This window comes from Moschus berezovskii, chromosome 17, assembly GCF_049115385.1.
Source record: "Moschus berezovskii isolate FMDL1 chromosome 17, NW_MosBer_1.0, whole genome shotgun sequence".
In the NCBI taxonomy this organism is placed as follows: Eukaryota; Metazoa; Chordata; class Mammalia; order Artiodactyla; family Moschidae; genus Moschus; species Moschus berezovskii.
The window spans coordinates 24637647-24651320 of record NC_142476.1 but is presented as its reverse complement, the minus strand read 5'-3'; the positions used below and the strand labels follow the sequence as shown (position 1 = coordinate 24651320).

The 13674-nt window shown below is 35.5% G+C and overlaps 1 protein-coding gene across 2 annotated transcripts in view; it reads left to right on the top strand.

Annotated features, from left to right (window-relative positions):
• Nucleotides 1–13674, top strand: part of ODR4 (odr-4 GPCR localization factor homolog) — a 42586-nt gene that overhangs the window by 8082 nt on the left and 20830 nt on the right. For both annotated transcript variants that reach the window (XM_055419089.2, XM_055419088.2), the window contains 7 exons: nucleotides 512–646; nucleotides 4170–4265; nucleotides 6508–6614; nucleotides 7625–7661; nucleotides 8431–8571; nucleotides 9858–9953; nucleotides 10795–10863. In XM_055419089.2, the coding sequence (XP_055275064.2) occupies nucleotides 545–646; nucleotides 4170–4265; nucleotides 6508–6614; nucleotides 7625–7661; nucleotides 8431–8571; nucleotides 9858–9953; nucleotides 10795–10863 (648 nt within the window). In that variant the 5' untranslated portion in view covers nucleotides 512–544. The remainder of the gene's footprint in view (nucleotides 1–511; nucleotides 647–4169; nucleotides 4266–6507; nucleotides 6615–7624; nucleotides 7662–8430; nucleotides 8572–9857; nucleotides 9954–10794; nucleotides 10864–13674) is intronic.

Below are 13674 nucleotides of genomic sequence, written 5' to 3'. Positions count from 1 at the left end.
AATGCAAGGGGCAGGGGTTTGATCCCTGGTCCAGGAAGATCCCACATGTCACAGAGCAACTCGGCCTGTGTGCCGTAACTGCTGAGCCTCTGCTCCAGAGCCCGTGCTACACAGTGAGAGAAGCCACTGCACTGAGAAGCCTGTGCACCACAGCTAGAGAAAGCCCACGCACAGCAGAGAAGACCCAGCGCAGCCAAAAATAAGTGAATACATTTTTAAAATGCAGTTCTTTCAGTCATCTAATAAAGCATTTTAAAGGACCGCTACATCATTCATATTCATGATGGCAAATAAATAAGAAGCTGGTATTAAATATATTGAAAGATAACACATGAGGGAAATATTGTACGGCTATCCATCAGAATTGGTTTCCCTGTAGATTCATGCCATTTTAATACAGGTATTGACAATTTAAGCTGCTATGAACATTGCTCAGTTTTTGCATATCATGAAGGCTTTGCATTCCTCAGTAACATTTCCCTCTAGTAAGCTTTCCTAATTTGTTTTTAAGTGTTCCTCGCAAAAGGATTATGTGATTCTTGCCATGAGAACACCACCCAAAGAAGAACAGAATGAGAGCCCCAAACATTCCAAAGCCAAATTGGATAACTTGGATGAAGAATGGGCCACAGAACATGCCCACCAGGTCATCATGTTTGTCTCTTTATATAGTTAAGTTTGTGTTGACTAACAGAATAAAAATACTTTATTCTCAGGTTTCTAGAATAGGATTTCAGAGTACTCATTCTTAAGTTTTCAAAACTTGAATAGCATAACAAAAATTAGGAGAATTTTCTGCTGTGTTTCATTCATGATTATATTTTTTTGTTGTTGATTACTTGCATCTGGTTTTTAAAAAAGCATTTTCTTACTTGGAGTTAAGTAACTCACCCAAGATTAGTATAACAGGTAGTGAAACTGGGATTTGAATCCAGGCAGCATGACTTGAAAACCTTTGATCTTATTATGCTATGCTTTTCCATTGTTGACTTTTATCTGTTGTGTTTTTAAATTTAGCTTATTTCCAATTTTTCTATACTTTAAAATAATACTAGTTATTGATATTATTGGTGCTGGTCAGATTGTTTTAAAGACTTAAGCTAGGTACTGAGAAAGTAAAATGATGGTTTAAACTTTTTTTAATGTCCTTAGAATTTATATTTTAACCAAAGTGAAAAACATTATTACCAAATGAGATTAAATAGAATAGTACCATAGGAGTATAGAGTGGGGGATGATCAAATATCTATAAGTGGCTGGATTCAAACAGCTTCACAGAAGACTCTAAACTTTAAAGATGAATAGGACTTTGCTAATAGAAGTCACAGAGGACATTGAATGCACAAAGGTATGGATAAGTGACCCAAAGGCATGAAATTTAAAGGTGTGTTAGAATAGCTGGCAACTGGGTATAATTGACACATGGTGTATATTAAAGAGTGTGTTTAGACTTAAGACTGTATGGGGCCAGTTTATGAATGGTTTGAAGTGTCAGTCATCTGGGGAAGGGAGGAGTTCATTTGGGAGCCAGTAGCCACTCCAGTACTCTTGCCTAGAAAATCCCATGGATGGAGGAGCCTGGTAGGCTGCAGTCCGTGGGGTTGCGAAGGGTCGGACACGACTGAGCGACTTCACTTTCACTTTTCACTTTCACACTTTGGAGAAGGAAATGGCAACCCACTCCAGTGTTCTTGCCTGGAGAATCCCAGGGAAGGGGGAGCCTGGTGGGCTTCCGTCTGTGGGGTCACACAGAGTCGGATACGACTGAAGTGACTTAGCAGCAGCAGCAGCAGCAGCAGCTCTGTGGTAGACTTTCAGAACTCCCTATTTGGAGGATTGATCTGCCAATAATTGAGAAAGTAACCTCAGTGCCTTGCTACAGCGTAAATGGAGAGTAGGGAGATTGGAAAGAGAGCAGAAAACATAATTATAGTAATAGTTCAAGAAAAGATGACATTATCTAGTGACTAGACCCTTAAGCTTCGTGAGGACAAGGATCATGTCTCTTTTGTTTATGGCCGTATCCTAAGTGTCGAGCATAGTATTCCCATGGTTTATGATGAGAACACCAAAATAAAGGATAAGTGAATGATGAATAAACAAACTAAAGCAGAGGCTAAACTTCATTGCCAAAACATTTCAGAGAAAGAGCTAGTATTAAGATGATTTAGTGACCAACTAGACTGGCAGTAAAGAGAGACTGTGAGAATAGAAGCTTACTGAGACTTCCAGGGTGTCCAGGAAAGTGGTGTTGCCGTTATACAAAGAAGAAACAGATTTGGGGTGGGTGACAGGAAACGAGTAAATTCAAGTGAATTGGATTACATCATCCAATGAACAGTGTTAAAGTAAGGTAAAATAGAATTAGTTCCTTCTCCATTTAGCTTTAAATCTTCAAACATACATACTTGTTTATCTGCATTTATTTTGGGAGGTAGTATATAGGTTTTTTTTTTTAATCCATTAAATATTTAATATGATCTTCTAATGAAATATTAAATATTTAATGGATTAAAAAAACTATATGCATCTATACAGACATAAAATTTATAGGGCAAAGTGTATAACCTTTTTGCCTCTAGAAAGAAATGGTTAATTTTATTTACTTATGATTTTGAAAGGATATGCAGGTTCCCTATGCTAAATATGAAAATTTCATTGCTTTTGTAGGTCAACACTGTGTCTTTATAGTATTTAAAATTTATAAAGTCAGAGGTAGCTATCAGCAAACATGTGCTTTGTGCTTAGTTGTCAGTTATATCTGACTCTTTGCGACCCCATGGACTGTATAGCCCGCCAGGTTCTTCTGTCCATGGGACTCTCCAGGCAAGAATGCTGGAGAGCGTTGCCATGCCCTCCTCCAGGGGATCTTCCCCACCCAGGGATCAAACCCAGCTCTCCCACATCAGCAGACATAATACAAGTATATTAGGAGTTAGATTATGGTATCTAATTTTCTGAAAACTTTGTGTATACATTAAGTACATAAAAGATAACCAAAGCACTCTGATCTCTGAGTATAGCTGGTAGAAAGCAATACCTGTGGCATGAGGAACTAGCCACAATTATATGGAAGGAAAATTAGATATTATAATGGACAAACTGGTTCAGTTCAGTTCAGTCGCTCAGTCGTGTCTGGTAGTATGTGTCAAAATCCTGAAAAATAATGTATAACTTTTTAGCCTGGTTATCCACTTCAAGAGTTTTATTATAAGCAGATAATCATGTGGACACAGATACTTGTTAGGATTTTTAACCATTTATTATTTAAGAGTTCAGAAAAGCTGTAAATAATATAAATACCCAATATCAATAAGATTTTTTAAATTGAGGTAAATCTAAACAGTAGGAAACAATGGATTTTCAGATCGCACTCCCTCTCTTCAAATCCCAGACTCTGCTGGATTTTATAGGAATACAGAAGTAGTTGAGACTTGAGTTCTTCTATTAAGGAGCTCCCAGATCAACAAGTAAGGTACACACAACCATAGCACAAGTTCATGTGATAAGCTCCATGGGAAAACTGTAGTGAAATCCTGTATGAGTTTGAAGATCAAAGGATCGAGGAAGACAGCTTCCTCAAGCTGACTTTGAGGTGTTCAGTAGAGTTCCGACATGTAGATATACAAGAGAAAGTTCTTCCAGGCTGAGTGAAAGACAGAGTTAGAAAACCTAGCCATATGTGTGGAGAACAGTGAGAAGTTTGTGATTGACACTTGAATATTTCATGGGAAGTAGTGTCAGATGAGGCTCTGCATATCAGATCTGTCAGATTTTAGAGAGTCTAGAATACCAGCCTAAGATCAAATTTGTTTATTTAGCTGATAGTGGAAGTCACTGAAAAATTTAGTAGAGATTTCAGTCTTTGATTTTATGAGAAAGAAGTTCGTTTATTGCTGTAACTAAAGGGTGTCATTATTAAATGGTTTTATTTATAAGGTAGTTTTAAAGTAGAAAGTTAAGAATACTCTAGGAAGATTGATACCCCATTTATCTTGGTTGTCATCCATTTCTCAATATTTTAACCGTTTTTCAAAGCCCTCACCTCAGTGCTGTGCATATAGTTGGTACTAGGTAGGCATTTACTGATCTAATATTTAGCTTCTCAAACACAGGTTGCATGTAATGTCAAATCCTTTTGTTAGCTAATGCTGTATTTCTGTTTGTAGGTATCCAGGATGCTACCAGGGGGACTTTTAGTTCTTGGAGTATTTATTATTACAGCTTTAGAAATGGGAAGTGAATTTCAAAATACCCTGCGTAGAGTAAGTCTGAAATGTCAAAAATTCTTAAAGTTACATCTTAATTGCTTGTATATGTCTGCAGTGATCTTAGGCACATTTAGATTAATTCTCTATAATGGGATTATGTTAAAACAGCCTTTTCTACCCAGTTGCTTAGTATCTTGAGTGTAATATATATTATATATTTTCAATCAAAGCTGTATATTTTAAAAATATTCCTTATTTTAAAGATAATTTTTTACTATTGTGAAACAAGTTATAGAGGGTTAACAATTTTTATTGTGCAATAGCAGTATTCTGCTAGAACTCCCATTTAGCTCCAAGTGATTGCCTTAATGTGAAATTAATGTTTTGTAATTCTTCATCTCTTCAGTTCTCTCAGGATCCTGGGAGTAAGACATAAAGTAACAGCAATCAGATACTTATTCTTTATTTCTGGACAGAGTATCTATCATGAATTACTTACTTTTTGTTTAATTCCTGTGTCAGTCAATTGGGTAACATAGTTTACCGGTAAACATAAGGGTCCACAAACTGTTTCCCCTTAAGCCCAAACCTGAAGCAAGCTCTGGGCAGCCAGCTTGCATCTCTTTCAGTACTCGAGATCCAGATAAGGGGACTTCCTTGAGGTCCAGTGGTTAAGAGGCCGCCTTGCAGTGCAGAGGATGCAAGTCTGATACCTGGTTGGGGGACTAAGATCCCACGGGCTGCAGGGCAACTAAGACCCAAAGCAGCCAAATAATGAAAATCCAGATAAGCCTTCACAAATTTATTTTCTGCCCCAAGAAAGAAGGGGACCTCATTATCTTGAGAAGTGCAAAACCCACCAGAATCCCCAAAACCCTTTCTCTAGTAAAAAGTGTACAGCTCAGAATCCAGATGCTACAGATTCTTCCAGTTTTGTAACTTTCTCTCTCATCAAATATCCCCACCTTCAGACCTTTGATATTTGTACCTATGGGAGTAAAGGAAGAAGGAGATGATAATCCCTCCCCCTGGCAAGTTATTCAGCCTTGTACCATTTTTACCGTTTTAAATAAGTGTATCTCTTTCACAGTTCTTCATCCTATTTGGCATTGTGAAATGTAACCTATGCCCACCGCTGTGCATAATTTTGTGGTTTGCGTTGGATTGAATGGCTCAGTGCTAGAGAGAGACAGATCCTCCTTCCTCTTGCTTTCTGCATCTCTTGTTTATAAGAAGCATATAAGATTTTAGAAATGCTCTGTTTCAGAAACTGTAGCATTTTAGTTTCTTTCTTTCCACTGGCCTGCATTGAAGATATGACATGAAGTAAGCTTGTTAAACTTGTCACTGTCTCCCATAAGGTCATTGCAGAGAGCTTTATTCATTGTATTATATAATACTGTCTTTGAAGAAATTTCTTTTGATATCATTATCAAGAAAGTTGTGCCTGTTCTGATCAACTGTTTAGCTTATGGACCATGTGAATTAGGGAACAAATTAGGCTTCTTTGTGCACAGTATTTTTAGAAAGGTGAGAGCTAAATTTATGAACCCTCTCTCCATATCAAGTATGCATTTTTATCATTCTTACCTGTGGCATAGATTTCTGTCCTTATTTCTGATTTTCTCACTTATAATTTGTGTTATTCTGTATTTTATGTACCCTGTATATTGCCTTACATCTTTTGTGACATTTAAATAAGAAATGTCAAATGGGTGACATGCTCCATTTTTTTAGGCTAAAAATCACTTATCATTTCTCATTCTAATTAAATAAAATCTTCATACTTCACTTAAATGTTGCATGGGTGCTAAGTCGTGTGTGCTCAGTCGCTTCAGTCGTGTCTGACTCTTTGTGACTCTATGGACTGTAGCCCACCAGGCTCCTCTGTCCAGGGGATTCTCCAGGCAAGAATACTGGAGTGGGTTGCCATACCCTCCTCCAGGGATCTTCCTAACCCAGGGATCGAACCTGTGTCTCTTACATCTCCGGGTTGGCAGGCAGATTCTTTACCACCAACGCCACCTGGGAAGCTCAGTTGCCCCAAATTGGGTTCAGCTGATCATTAATGACAGTGAATTATGTTTTTTTATTTAATACCCAATTTTTATTTATCTCTAAAATTGGAATTCAAATGATTAATAATCAGTTGCACTCTTTTGAAAGAAAGAAAATTTAATGATAGGATCATGAAATATTAAAGCTAAATGGGACCTTAGGATTATTATAATTGTCTTTTTCTGCACTTTCCTTTTTTGTTTTATTTTGCATTCAATTGTGTTTTCCTTTTTTTCAGCTAGTATTTGCTGTGGAAAAATCTGTGAATAAAAAGAGACTGTGGAATTTCACAGAAGAGGAGGTCTCAGAACGAGTGATACTTCACTTTTGCTCTTCTACAAAAAAGTATCTTTTATTTAGGTGTTCATGTTTTAAAGTATATGATACCAATATAATGTTCCTGCAGCTTTTTTACCCAAATGTTTATTTAAATCATTTATAAGTTTTCTGTAAAAAGCACATAAATAGGACTGCCAATAAGAATGGTGTTAATGGTTGTTAATCATGTCTCATGTTGTTAGGAGTTTGAGAGAGGAGGCAGGGACTAGGCCTTCTGAATTCTTCACCAGCTGTCTACCCCTGTACATTAAAGTACGCTAGGTCCCCTACAGAGAGGTACAGCTTAGGCAAAGTAGTGCTTTTATATTATTTACCTCCAGTTCCTATAGATAAAATGTTCAACTCAAAGCACAGTTACATGGAGCTGGAAATTTTTGTTTCTCTGGCCAAGATCAGATGCCTCTAGAAGCCAGATATAGGGCCTTCTTAGCTTCTTTCCTCTACATGTTAGCAGGGCAAGTACCTCCCAAGCATGAGGCAGTTTTGCCAAGGGAGTGAAGCAATGTAAGGGTCCAGTAAATTAGGACCTGCCAAAGACAGAATTCAAAAAAGTGGTCATTGCTGCAGCAGCTGAGCTCTTAGCTCCTTTGATATTTAACTAGAATGTTTCCTGTACAGACCCTTTGACCCAGTAAACATTCCCAGGCTTGACTCCATTCAGAACAGCACTCCTGTTTGTTAAAAAGGGTGTGTATATGAGGACAATTTTATAAGAACTGTCATTCTATTCATTGGGATGAGCAGGATTTATAAACAGTAGGAAATAAAGTATCTGAAGTATTATAGTCAAAGGAATTTATATATATGAAAGTATATATATTTGCACAAACACATGTATGCATATGTATGTGTGTGTGTATACCTATCTTTAAGTGTCATACCATGAAGTGGTATATTTTGTAAAAATTTGGATGCATATACTTGGTTTTTATTTTTGGATGGGTTCTTTTTTTTATTATTAAGAATTGCTTTTTTATTTTTACTTTTTTGGTTATTTCTATCCTTAATTAGTAAAGAATATTTTGTCGAACTTATGATATTCATGATCCAAAGGTAAGAAAAAATTCTCTTTATAAAGACTTTTCTGTGTTGCAGACTATTTTTAAATGAAAATCAAATTTTCATTTTAATAATTCTCAATGCTGTCTCTTATTGATATCCTCAACCACCCATAGTTTTTTATTTTGAAATATGCTTAATTTCTTTGCAAACAAGGAAAATTTATGTTTTGTTTTATTGTTAGAATATTTTTGTTAAGCTCTCCTTGTTTATGGGTCCAGTATTATATTTGAGAGGCTTGTAGTAAGAGTGTCTAGGCTTGTGGGAGCCGCAAGTGCCTAGTAAACAAACTGTCTGTATTCAGTGGAATCCAAACTAATCCTTTGCTAAGGTGTTGAAAAAACAGAGTGAAAAAGTAGCTGTGGTATTTTGTTAGCAGGGATAGGACAGAAGGGAAAATGTCTGGCACCTCACATAGTTGCTCAGTGATTATTGATGCCACATCAGAAGCTTCAGAATTGACTCTGGTGAAGCTGCAGATGAGAACTACAGGACCAGAGGACTTGCCAGAATTTTAAACCAGCCTTTCACTGAGGGAGGGAGTTGCCAGGTTTGCCTGGGATGTGTTGAAGAATACCAAACTTTTAATGCATGCTTTATTTTTATTTAGTTCTAACTTATTGCTCTTTGATGAAGGACTTTGGCCAAGTATGTTAGATAACAACTTGTATGAATTACTAGGCTGTACATTTTATGATGTTTTATTGCTCCGTGTGTTTTATGTTTAATCGTGTATTCTACATTTTCTTCCCCTTTGCTAAAGAGTTCTGCAAAACCAGCAGATTGGAAGTATCAAAATGGACTATCAGCTTCATGGCTTTCCTTAGAGTGTACAGTTTATATTAATATTCACGTCCCGCTGTCTACTACTTCTGTCAGCTATACTCTGGAGAAAAATACAAAGGTATCAGAATAAAATGAATTTTCTTTAGTGATTGCTGAATAGATGATCTACCTTTATTCTGGTTGTCTGTGCTATTCATTTTATTGTTTCGAAATTGCATTCTAAATATAATATTGTTACAGGTAACTGATTTGTTAGTCCAGCCAGATTAGAAATTTAGACATGGGACAATGTCATCATACTATTGTATTTAGCATAATAATAAGTGCTTCATAAATATTTGTTAATTAACATGTAATATGTACATTGTCTTCGAGAAGGAAATGGCAACCCACTCCAGTATTCTTGCCTAGGAAATCCCTTGGACAAAGTCTGAGCCTGTTGGGCAACAGTCCATGGGGTCGCAAAGTTGTACATGACTTGGCAATTGAGCACATGTACATTGTGAAATATAACTATGTAAGAAGATACACTGTTTGGTCTTTTTTGTTTTCATCTTTAGTTGTTTAAAAAAAATTTTTATTGAAATATAGTTGATTTACAGTTTGTTGATTTCTACTGTGGCATCACTGATGCAATGGACTTGAATTTGGGCAAACTTTGGTAGATGGTATGGGAGAGGGAAGCCTGGCGTGCTGCAGTCCATGGGGTTGCAAAGAGTGAGAAATGACTGTGTGACTGAACAACAATCACTTTGTACATCAAAGTGATTCAGTTATACATGTATATATATTCTTTTTCACATTCTTTTCCATTATGATCTGTCGTAGGATATTGCATATAGATTGAAAGTCTGAAATTAGCAGATGCAAATTTTTATAAATAGAGGACAAAAACAAGGCTTTACCGTATAGTACAGGGAACTATCTTCCTCTTTAGTTTTGTTTTCCATCTTCCAGTTATGTTTTGTAATTTTGTACCATTCTTTTGTTCATAGCTTTTTTGTCTTCTTTTTTTCCTGTTGAAGGAGGTAAATGGAGCTTGCTTATTGTTTCGTCTTTAATCCTGTTTTATATTTTTGTTTGAAGCTCTTTCTCTTTTCTTACTTTTTTTAACAGAAATTACTGAATTTTATTTGACTGGTTATTAAGCCACCTAAATCTGTGATATGTATGTTAGTTCAGGAAAAAGATTAGAAAAACTATTATTTAACATGGGTAAGGTACTAAGAATTGGGGATATACTTTTTTGTTGTTCGTGATACTCAATTTAAACACCACATTATTGAAATTTAGGGATATTTATCGTTAATATTTTAGTGTACTAGGTGGGAGAAAGTAGACTCGAGGAAGTTTAACTGAGATGGCATTATATCTGAAAGATGTCCATGTTGTGTTTCTTTTAAGAATGGACTTGCACGCTGGGCCAAGCAGATAGAAAATGGTATTTATTTGATTAATGGGCAAGTTAAAGATGAAGATTGTGACCTATTAGAAGGACAGGTGAGTCAAGGGAAAATCATCTTATGAAATTATTTGTGCTTTTAAGGAAAAATAAAAGATGATGTATCTTGAGTTATTTAGGCCTTACCTTCATGAAAACAATTTTTATCTACTTATTTCTAAGGTCTTTGAAACTAGAGGGCAAATGATTATCTCAGAAAGTGATAGGAGATTATTTCCTAAATCATAAGAATTTTGAAACCTGCAGGAGAGGGTGTCATCTAAATTTCATCTGATTTCTACTTTGCAATCTGCTTACTTAAAACTAAAGTTGTATGTTCTGCCCTGATAACAGTTTACATATTAAGTTTGGCCATTTTATAGGGAGTCTGTATGGGGGGTCTTCCAAAATATCTTTGGTCTGAAGAATTTTTGGTGAAATTTCTCCCTTTGGAGCAGGGCTCAGTGAGCTTAATGTAAAAAACCGAGTAGTAAATATTTTAGACTTTGTAGGCCATGTGTTCTCTCTTACAGCTAATAGGCTCTTAGAGCTATTGTAGTGTAAAAGTGGCCACAGGCGACACATACATGAACAATCTTGGTTGTGTTCCAGTAAAACTTTATTTACAAAGACTGGAGGTAGTTTGGATTTGATCCATAGGCATAGTTTGTGAATCCTTGCTTTAGAGGAATAAAAGTAGGAGATGAATGGTTTTTAAGAGTATACATTAAGTGTGTAGAATATAGAATACACAAAATAATGTACCTAGAGAAAAGACTAACGTAAAACAAACAGTAAGACTTTTTTCTCCTCTCAGTGTATGTTGGATAGCTCCTAAATTATCTTTTATGTTTCACTCCAATCTCAGCAGTCTAATTTGTATTTTCTGTGTCATTTCAGAAAAAATCTTCTAGAGGAAATACTCAAGCAGCTAATCATTCATTTGATATTAGAGTGCTAACACAGTTGGTAAATATTTTCAAATACTTCTTATCTAAAATTAAAATGTAGTATTTCTTAGCATAAGCTTAATGAAATCATTTTTTTTTAAAGTGTTTATTTTTTGGCTGTGCTGGGTCTCTGTTGTTGCTGCATGGGCTTTTCTTTAGCTGTGGTGAGCAGGGGCTTCTCTCTACTTGCAGTGCCACAAGCTTCTCGTTGCGATAGCTTTCCTTGCTGTGGAGCACAGGCTCTGGGGCACACGCGCTTCAGTAGCTGCGGCACATGGGCTCAGTATTTGTGGCTCCCATGGGCCTAATTGCCCCACGGCACATGGGATCTTCCAGGGTCAGGGATCAAACCTGTGTCTCCTGCACTGTCTGGTAGATTCTTTCCCACTGAGCCACCAGGGAAGCCCTGTTTATCTTTTTATGTGATTAGAGAGTCAAAAAATTTTTCAGATATAAAAGAGACTGTAAAAAAACATTCCGTTCAAAGAAATTTATTTCCAAGGATTTATTCCCAAGTTATTTATTGTAATAAAATCTATTCGAGTCGATTGCCTCAAGACTATTAAAATTTTGACATCATGTAGCTAGCAGTTAGGAAAAAAAATGTACATATGTGTATGTATATATACATATATATGTGTGTGTAATATTTTGTATGGTAAGTTTTGTGAGCAAAGTTGTAATTTTCTTAACTTAAAAGATGTGTGCAGTGATGTGCGAAGAGTGTTACATACCTAATTTGAAGTAAATCTGTATCTCTGATTTGGTAAAAATCACACAATATTAGCAAGGTTTCTATTTTTATATTGTTACTTTACTTTATACATGTCTTCTCAGAAATTTAAATTTGGATAATTATTCTTAAAAGTATGTATACGTTTGATTTTAGTCCTGCTTGAAATTATCCTCGAAGCTAGATAGCATGTAAAGTACATCCATGATTTTAGAAAACTTTCATTTCAATATTATACTGAAAATGTTGAAACAGGGAAATGCTACCCAGACTTGTATTTTTTTTAAAGCTTAATAAAATTGACTTAAAAGCCATTTGCCACAGGAGGGTGCTTTCATTGCTGCTTTTCTTTCTTTGAGTTTAGCAATAGAGCATTGCTAAATTGTCAGACTCATGCCACTAAACATTTCTCAATTTCTCTTCTCAGGACTTTAAAAGTATTTTTATTCTTTAGTTTTCCTCCTCCTTTTTCGTTTTAGAAGTAATCTTTAAGTTTATTCCTGTACCTGTATGCTTTTTACTCGTTATACTTACATGACCTCTTTGTTTATTAAACAATTCAGTTAAAATTATTTCAGTTATAAAATTGCAGTTAAAAATGTCCGGAGAGTGGGAATATAGAGAGAAGAGTAGAAGATAATATCATGAGATAATTTATTGTATATTAATATAATAAGTAGTCAATAAGTATTTGAGGCCACTTTTCTCCCAGTCACCCTCTATCAAGTTTTGTTGATTCTTTCTTTACAGCATAGCTCATCTTTTATTTTATGGTCTCATTGCCATTAGCCTTACAGCCTAATTGTTTTACCTAATTCATCACAAGGAAGTTAGTCTCTCTCTTAGATCCATTTATTCTTACCCAAAGTGATTCATTCTCTGAATCCTGATACCTTTGTTTGTATATATCCTGTGATATCGTTCATATTTCTGATCTGTCCTGTATATTACCTCAGATTATCCTTTCAGAATCACAATTTGCATTCATTCACTGTTCATTTACTTATTAGTTTTTTTTTTCATTTAGTATTAGGTATGTATAAGGGGCAGACACTGACTGTGTTACTCCCCTTGTGTAAAATTCCTTAATTGCTCTATATGTACTAGTTCAAATTCTAATTCAAGGTTTTTTGTGGTCTCAGCATGCTTTTTCATTATTTTCTGACTTTTTAGATGTGTGTTTTCCATACCTTTAAAGTTCTGTGTATTTCCCAAGTCATTTGTCTTATCAGTGCCATTTTTTCCTTTATTATCCAGACTGTCAAAGTCCTACCTGTACATTAAGAGGTAGCCAAAATGTTACCATTTTCATAAGGTTTCATTTGGTTACCATAACCAGAGGGATCTTTCCTTTACCAATATATAATATCAGCATCACAGAAGTTCCTCCACTTAACGAATAGGTTAGATTTTCAAAGTCTGCTAGCTGGTTTGTTCCGAAGTCCAAAGAAACCAAGATGGGTTGACATTTATAGAACCCAAATACATTTCTATCAAAAAGGAGTAAATCAAGTCCTTTTATCTTTTAAAAAGTCTCTTTTATATGTATGTGTAGTCTTTTATATATACAGTCTAGTCCATTTTGGAAAACAATGTTCTAATTTATACATATATAATGTATATGCTACAACTATGTTAATATAATATGTACTGTAAATTAGATATTAAATATGTAAAATGGGACATTATCCTTCTACAGTAGAGTTATGTTTAGTGGATGAGGGGAGCTCATTACTCCTCCTGTACTCCATTTATTGATATATCAGTGATCTCTACAAGTATCATAGGAGGCTTATTCCGAAGAGTATCAGCATTGTCATCCTGTTGGTTCATTTGATGATTGACAGTTTTGAGCAGACCAGTTTCTGAACTGTTTGGCCTGTGACAGATTTTTTACCAAGAGCTGGACTGTTTTTAGGCTTAAATTCTTTAAAAAAAAATTAGCCTTTGCCTGAATTACATTAATGTCACTGGCACATGGTCGGTTACTACTGGTTAAGTTGCATGGGTTGTCTTTTTTCTTCAGAATTGACTCTACTGTGATTTTTTTTAAAAAATTATTTATTTACTTAGTTTTGGCCACGCTTGGATCTTCAT